Genomic DNA, 8379 nt, shown 5'->3' on the forward strand with positions numbered 1-8379 from the left:
TTTTTTTTTTTTAATTTTTAACTAATTTTTTTTTTTTCAGAGAGAGCTGGGGAGAGGGGCACAGAAAGAATCCCAAGCAGGCTCCACACTCAGCGGTGAGCCTGATGTGGGGCTTGAGCCCATGACCCGGGGATCATGACCTAAGCCCCAATCCAGAGTCGGACACTCAACTGACTGAGCCCCCCAGATGCCCCAAGCTCTCAACTCTTAACTCACTATTCTTTTTTTTTCATTTTTAAAAAATGTTTATTTATTTTTGAGAGAGAGGGGAAGACACAGAATCCAAAGCAGGCTCCAGGCTCTGAGCTGTCAGCACAGAGCCTGACATGGGGCTTGAACCCACAAACCGAGAGATCATGACCCGAGCCGAAGTCTGAAGCTTAACCGACTGAGCCACCCAGGCGCCCCTAGCACTCAACTCCGAACTTACTATTCTTAAAGAAGGACATCCAACCCAGGCTCCCAGCAATGGAAGAATCACAATGTCTAGCGTCTAATAAAACACCACTTGAGATGCAAAAATCCAGCAACGAGGGAAGGGTGACCCTTACAAAGAGAGAAAACGGGCTATAGAATCAGATCAAGAGATGACGTGGGTGTGAGAATAGGCACGCAAGAGCTAAAAACAGCTCTCGTTAATACGTCCAACATCGTAAAGGGAAAGATAGTTAAAATGGGCGAGCAGCTGCGGAACCTCAGCAGGGAAATGGAAACTATATAAAAGAGCCAGACGCAAATTCTAGAAACTGGAAACTTCAGTATCTTAAGTGGAAAACATCACCAGAGAGGCCGTGATCCATGAAGCTGAGGACAGGAAGACAGGCCATAAAGTATCCAGACTACAGCAAAGGGGAGGTAAAGGGGGCTTGGAAAAAAAGACTAGAACCTCAGAGGCCTGGAGGGTGGTATCAGTCAGCGTCGTCACGTACACGCAGACAGAGTTCCAGAAAGGGAGAGGGGAGGGAGCGCAGGAGGGGGTGGGACACAGAGAGGCAGAAAAACATATTTGAGAAAATAATGGCAAGAGAATTTCAAAGTCTGATGAAAAACGATTTCAAAATTTGATGAAAAACACCAATTCACGGATCGGAGATTCTCTGAGACCCAGCCAGGATCAACCCAAGGTAAACCACACCTTGATACATCGCAGTTAAGCTTCTGAAAAGCAAAGACAAAGAGAAACCAGCGAGAGCAGCCGGGCGGGGGGAGATGCGCGATACACGGGGGAACGATGATAAAAATAACCCGAGTTCTCATCCGAGGCAACGCGGGCCGGAAGACAACGGAATGCCGCGTGTAAAGTGCGGGGAGAAAAGCCTGTCAGCATAGATTTCTCTGTGCACCAGAAACATCCTTCAAGAATGAAGGTGCAACACAGACGTTTCCAGACAGATGAAAGCAGAATGTGTCGCCAGTGGACTTGCACTACAAGAAATGTTAAAGGAAGTTCTTTAGGGGGAAACACAGTGATAGCGGGTGGAAATTTAGATCTAAACAAAAAAGCGTTGATATGTGTGGGCATATCACAGGGCCTTTCCCCTTCATGTCTTCGTTTAAAAAGAAAAAGAAAGAAACCCAATGACCCAAGTGAAAATAATTACAACATGCTGTAGAGTTTATAACATGGAGAAGTAGAATGTACGACACACACACACACACAAACCACAAAACAAAACCAAACAAAAAACAAAAAAACAATCGCACAAAGGACAGAAGCAAGGTGAACAAAAATACAGCAGTGTGGGTCCCTGTGTGATACACAAAGAGGTAGAGTATTCATTCAAGGCAGACTGCAGTAAGCGAATGATGCCAGGTGACCCCTAGAGCAGCCGTGAACCAAAGAAAGCAGAGGCATATAGCTAAAGAGGCAACAGAGGAAATGAAACGGATTCCTAAAAAGCAGTTGGCAGGAAAGCAGGAATAAAGACGAGGTAACAGAAGACAAAACACCCAGGACAGGAGGCTTCAAACCACACTGAAAACACTGAAAATGGAGATGTACTGAACACTTCAATTAAAAGGCAGAAAATGTCAGACTGGATTAAAAAAAAAAAAAAAAAGAAAGACCCAATTATATGTTGTGTATGAGACACCTATTTAGGATAGAAGACACAGATGATTTAAAAGAAAAGGGCCCGTGTGGCTCAGTCGGTTGAGCGTCCGACTTCGGCTCAGGTCCTGATCTCACGGTTTGTGAATTCGAGCCCCGCATTGGGCTCTGTGCTGACAGCTCGGAGCCTGAAGCCTGCTTTGGATTCTGTGTCTCCCTCTCTCTCTCTGCTCCTCCCCTGCTCTTGCTCTATCTCTCTCACACATAAACAAACATTTGAAAAAATCACAAGAGAAAAGAATATATGCCGTACAGACACGAATCGTGAGAGAGTGGCCATGTTACCATCAGATGATAGACACCAAGAAGGTGGGTGTTACGAGAGAGAGAGTGGAGCGTCTCCGAACCATACAGGGGTCAGGTCAGCAAGAAGACACAGCAGGGGGTGCCCGGGGGGCTCAGTCACTTAAGTGTATGACTTCGGCTCAGGTCGTGATCTCACAGCTTGTGGGGTTCAAGCCCCGCGTCGGGCTCTTTGCTGTCAGCACAGAGCCCACTTTGGCTCCTCTGTCTCCCTTTCTTTCTCTCTTCCCCTGTTCACATGGCACTCTCTCTCTCAAAAATCAACACTTTTAAAAAAGATAAATTTTAAAAATTATCTTTAAAAAAGAAGGAGGAGGAGGAGAAGACACAGCAGTCCTCAGTGTACATGCTCCCAGGAAGGGAACTTCAAATGACACGTAGCAGAGAGTCTGGCAGAGCAGTAGACTCATCCACAGTCGGAGATGGAGATTTGAACATAGCTCTTTTGGTAACTAATGGTAGTGAGCAATTATGAAGGACACAGAAGAACTGAGCAACACTGTCAAACATCTTCTCTTAACTGACATTTGTGGAGCACTACCTTCTACAGAAGAGAGATTACATATTCTCTTCTAGCGCCATAAAAAAGTATCAATGCATTTCAAAGGACTGAAATCGGACAAGGGAGGTTCTTCGAACACGATGAAATTAGAAATCGATACTCCTGCCCCAAACCTGAAAAACTCCCAAATATTTGGAAATTAGGCAATACACTTCTACATTACACATAAGTCAAAAAAGAAATCTCAAGGCAGATAAGAAAACGTTTTGAACCAAATGATAAAACACAACGCATTAAAAACCTGTGAGATGCAGCCAAAGAAGCGTTTAGAGGACAATGTGTAGTGTTCAGTGCTTGTACTAGGAAAGAATGGTTTAAAGCCCCTGCCTTGCTTCACAATGTCCTACGAAGGAAACCCTGTAATAATCTGCCCTCTCCTAACGGTTCCCAGCACCAAGGCTGGGGACACAGTCAGACCTGGAACTATGTGGCGACAAGCTCCGTTTCACCTTGCTTGCTCCCCTCCCCAAGCCTGGCCTGCACCCAGAGCCATACGTTCCTCTCTGGTTCTTTCTACGTCTTCCCTGTCTGCGTGCCCAATAAAGCACACTGCGTACAGCAGGCACTCAATGGGGACGATTATGATATTTTAATAAAATTCTTCATGGTTGTCTCTGGTTAGAAAATTCATGCTCGCTGCAAAAAGAAAAAAAGATCAGACTTCTAGAATATGCCACTGCACGGGCACAGCCAGTTTGATGTACAGATGTTCCTTCTGATGTGTTCTGAGCGTACACTAACACGCCTTGCAAACAGAAAGGAGATCGTTCCCCGGAAACTGTTGGATGCCTGGCTCTCTGCCCCCTATTCGACAATACATCACGAAATATATATGCCCCTTAGCTTTGATTAGTGATTAAATAATTAATGCTTCAGTGTATGGGTTTCCCACAGCTTACTCAATTACTCCTCTTACTAACAGAGTTCGGGGTGGCCTCTATTTTCATTGTGTGCCCTCCCATCTCTTCCTTGGCATCTGAGCGATTCGGCAGAATAAAACTCACGGAGCGAAGTCGCCGGGCCAGAGGATTCACATACACGGTTCACACACAAACCAACGGTGCCCTTGTCATTCCAAAGGTTGTGCCTTTTTACACTCTCACCAATTGTAAACACGAGCGTTCCAATCAACCTTATTGGAGTGAATGTTGGTTTGTTTGCTTGTTCAGAGCTGTTTGCCCACAACTGTTTACTGAAGGGTCCGTAAATGGGGAGATGAGAGCAGAGCCAGGGGGTGGCCGCAGGGGCACCCGCAGTTCCCTGAGCCCTGGATGCAGACGGGCCTCGTGATGTCCTGTAACTTACCAAGAACGCCTTTGAGAAATGTGAACTTTCTGAGTTACTGGGTGGCCTGAAAAGGGCCCCATGTGGCTCTTTAGCTACAAAACAGAAAATGATGAGCTTTCTCCTATTTTCAGTTTTGGGGAAAATCTAGGCCTATAATTTCATGTTTCATGATTGGTGTGTGGGAAGCAAGGTGAATTTAAATACACTTTTCTTGAATGACTCTGTGTAAACAAAATAGGGCACAGTGATGATATCCGTAAGGCCTGGCACTGTATCACAGTATCGCTGTTGAGGCTTTCGGAGCCGCCCTCGGACGATCATGCTCTTCTCACTGCCCGTGTTCCAGCCCTTCGTATGACCGATCCCTCGACAAACATGTGGGGGCAGCGGCCAACAGACTGGTGCTCACTCTCCCAAAGAAGCCACAGCTATAGGGGCACCTGGGGGCCCAGGCGGTTAAGCATCCAACTTCGGCTCAGGTTACAATCTCACGGTTTGTGGGTTCGAGCCCCGCGTCAGGCTCTGTGCTGACAGCTCAGAGCCTGGAGTCTGCTTTGGATTCTGTGTCTCCCTCTCTCTCTGCCCCTGCTTATGCTCTGTTTCTTTCTCTCTCAAAAATAAATAAAACATTTTTAATCAATTTTTTAAAAAAAGGAGCCACAACCACAGCTGTAAATTCAGCATTATAAGACTTCAAGAGGTAAAACAAAATACCTGAATAATTCAGTTTTGGTTTTTTGTTTTCTCAAGTCGGTGCAAGCAAAGGCATTTTTCATCCCAAGGCATCCAGAGTCCTTTTCCATACGCATCAAATCAGAGCACTACTGTTTGCTTTTACGAGGCTACTAATAGGACTCTTACTACTTGTCGTTACTAATCAGAAGGATCGCTCAGCTCCCTATCTTCATGTTCTGGTAGGATTTTTGTCACTGATCCCCGGCGAGTCTCAGTGGCTTTGCAATTTTACACTGGCAGCCACCTCCTGGAGAAGCTTTTTCGCTCGAAACTCGATCCTTCTGGGCTGGTACGTGTTCATTCGTGTAAGTTTGTTTACATAGATATTTGCACAGTGTGGCTGCAGAATTCGGAGACATCTATGTGCGTGTTTTCATATTTGGGGTGCGGGTCTTGCTTTCCCTTCACACCAGGGCTCACTCAGTCTGGCGGAGCCTTCACCACAAGTGGCAGTGGCTGTGAGCACGGCCCCTACGCTCCCGGCAGCCGCACCATGCCTGCCCGGCTTCTACCTCCTTTCCGGCCTTGATCCTCCAGAGGGCGGGCCAGCATCCGAGACCCCTGGGGACCACCTCGGGACTGACCTGGAGGACGGATTTCAGTATTTTCCTCTCCTCCTGGTAAAATTTTTATTGAAACTGTACGAGCAAGAAGTCTTTTCCCAGGTTCAGAAATTGTTTGCCTGTAAACACGCTGACCCGGGCCGGGGGGGCCAAATGGGACCGGAGAAAATAAATCCGCGGCAGGGTTCCAGATCACGCAAGAGCTGTGGCTTCCAGGGAAACCGCAGGGGCCAGGCGAAGAGCCCCTGGAGCAGAGAGCGGACAAATCACTGCTCCCAAGGAGATAAAATACAATGACTAGAAAACACCCCGGCTCTTTGGGCAACGGACCGCATTCTTACTGGTTGATGTTTTTACGGCCGTATTCTTTGTGAAGAACAGAACTAACCTGAAAACTGTCGAGAGCAAGAAAGAGAAAGCAGCACTGACCTCCTTCTCACCACCCCCACAAGGCAGTAACGCTTGGGAGAAGGGGAGGTGGGGCCAGGGGCAGGTTCTGGAAACAGGGCGCGGCCGGGGCACTCACCGTTGACGAGGCCGTATTTCTGGGCCAGTAGGGCAGCCTGCAGACTTTTCCCACTGCCCACGGGCCCGCAGAGCAGCACCCGCGGGGTGAACGGGGCATTAGATCGATGGCTGGTTTGGGCATAGGTCAGAGCTGGAAAGACAGGATGTGAGCATAGTGAAGTCAGGTCCTAAAGAAAGGGAAACCAGCCTACGGCACCTGTGCTTGCGTGCTTAGCGGCAGGGATGATTTCTAGCGGGAGCCCCCTGTGCGGCAGCCAAGGAGGGCATCACCGGGCGGCGGCGCGGCCCCTGCTGACCCCGAGCGCTGGTGCCAGCTCCCCAGCCGCCCACGGCAGAATGGGTCTCCCTCCCCAGCCTCACCTCCTGCCAGGCAAGGACCCAACCACCCTGCGCCCCCTGGTGGCTGTCCCGCCTTCGGACAGATCCGGCCCTGGGAAGGGGCTGAGTCACCACGCAGCCCTCAGGGACCCAGCCACCCCTGAAAGCAGGGGTGGGTGCGGCAGGGTGTGCCAGCCACGTGCTCTCGACATTCTGGGCACACCCCTGGCCCAGGGGGGTGGGGACATCCACTGGGTGCCAGTTGTGACAACCACCAATGTCCCCGGGGTAGGCGTGGGGGGCAAAGGAGAAGCCCTGGGACGTTCATTGTATGGATTTTGATCTCTCGAATCTTTGTAGGATTTTTTTTTAATCGGAACAATCATTCTAGAGGCCGCAATTCCTCTCTTCTTTTAGAAATCGAGGCACAGATAAGTTAACCGACTGTCATAAGGTGGTGATTCTAATCGTCATCATCACAGCCTCATACCTACCAGCGCATGTTAAGCGCAAAGCTAACTGCTCTATGCCACCATCTCATTCGATGGGCGCAGCACTCCCGCGAGAGACGCGTGACGTTCTTGCCCCGTTTTACTGGCAGTGGGGAGGGCTGGGGCGACCCCCCCACACCGGCGGCAGGGGTAACGTTTTCCACCCCTGAGAATAAGCTGGAGGCCATTCAGGTGAGGCCCCTCCAGCCTCAGAGCTGCCTAGGACCCACCACATCTGAGACACACAGACACTCCAGGCAGAGCAGCCTGCTTACAAATGATGCTTAATTTACAGTAAATAACTAAGTTAATTAGAAGTAATGATCCCCCAGACAGTCTCAACATCTAATTATTCTTTTTAAAAATATGTGATTGCTGGATGCACTGCAGAGAGATTAAAAACAACAACAACACAGAGAGAGAATTCCGCAGTCCAATTTTCAATGTATCTGTCTGCATTATTAATTAATAATAATTAATATTCAGACACTCACATTTTTATTTACAATTCCAGGCATGAATTCTTTATGAACGATCATCTGAACTTTTAAATTTAATTAAGCGATTTGGAAGTAATTAATGTGTAAATTCAGAACCGTGCCATACGATGAACGTTGCGGCTGTTTACCTTCAGCTGCTGAAGACCTTTCCGAGACGCAAAATCACTGCAAACCCGTAAGGTGTCCGCAGCCTGGCTTGTTTCAAAGCAAAGACCTTTTCTAGACATCCGCCTGCTGGTCGATGGACCCCCCTCAGGGAGCGAGGCTGCGGTCTCTGGGCTCTCCGTCGAGCAAGGTCCTCGGGCAGGTGGGGGCCGGGGTGACTGCCAGGCCAGGGAGCTCAGAGACACTTCCGCCCCCAAAACAAAACTTCTCTTAAAGAGACTGGAGAGAATGCGCCCCCAAAGGCCATCGTCGGGTGTCAAGTGTCTTAGATCTCCGCGCTGGCATTTTTATTGTGTCATTTCCCCGGCACTGCATAGGAGGGGATACTGTGAAGTGGAGAGCGTGCTAAAGGATAATGTGGCTGCTCTGGGGTGGGACCACTCTAACCTTCCCTGGCCTTCACGGACAGCATGCGGAGCCCCCCCAGCAGTGGCGCCTGATGTTTACTGGGTGCTTCTCCGCACCGGCTGCTGGGCTCGCGGCTGCAGAGACGTGATTTGCAGAATCCCGTGTAATCCCCACCCAAGCCTGTGAGGAAGACAGGGTCTCCGTTCCCACTTTAGGGATGGCAAAACTGAGGCCAAGAGAGTTGCCGAAGACTGCACGGCTGACGCGTGGTGGGGATGAGGTGTGAACACAGGGCCCGCCTCCAAAGTCTCTGGGCACAACCTTCACCCTCCTCTACACACCCATGCGCGCGTGCACGCACCTGCATCAGGTGCGTTCTGTGGACCTTTCTCATTGCTGCAACAACAGTGCAGTGCCGTGGGGGGGGGGGGGGGGGGGGGGCGGGGGGGGGGGGGGGGGGGGGGGGGGG

The 8379-nt window shown here is 49.6% G+C and overlaps 1 protein-coding gene across 2 annotated transcripts in view; it reads right to left on the reverse strand.

Annotated features, from left to right (window-relative positions):
• AK8 (adenylate kinase 8) overlaps positions 1-8379 on the reverse strand; it is a 125647-nt gene that overhangs the window by 73544 nt on the left and 43724 nt on the right. For both annotated transcript variants that reach the window (XM_077768510.1, XM_077768508.1), the window contains one exon: positions 6087-6218. In XM_077768510.1, the coding sequence (XP_077624636.1) occupies positions 6087-6218 (132 nt within the window). The remainder of the gene's footprint in view (positions 1-6086; positions 6219-8379) is intronic.

This window comes from Crocuta crocuta, unplaced genomic scaffold (genome assembly GCF_008692635.1).
Source record: "Crocuta crocuta isolate KB4526 unplaced genomic scaffold, BGI_CrCroc_1.0 scaffold35, whole genome shotgun sequence".
Classification (NCBI taxonomy): Eukaryota; Metazoa; Chordata; class Mammalia; order Carnivora; family Hyaenidae; genus Crocuta; species Crocuta crocuta.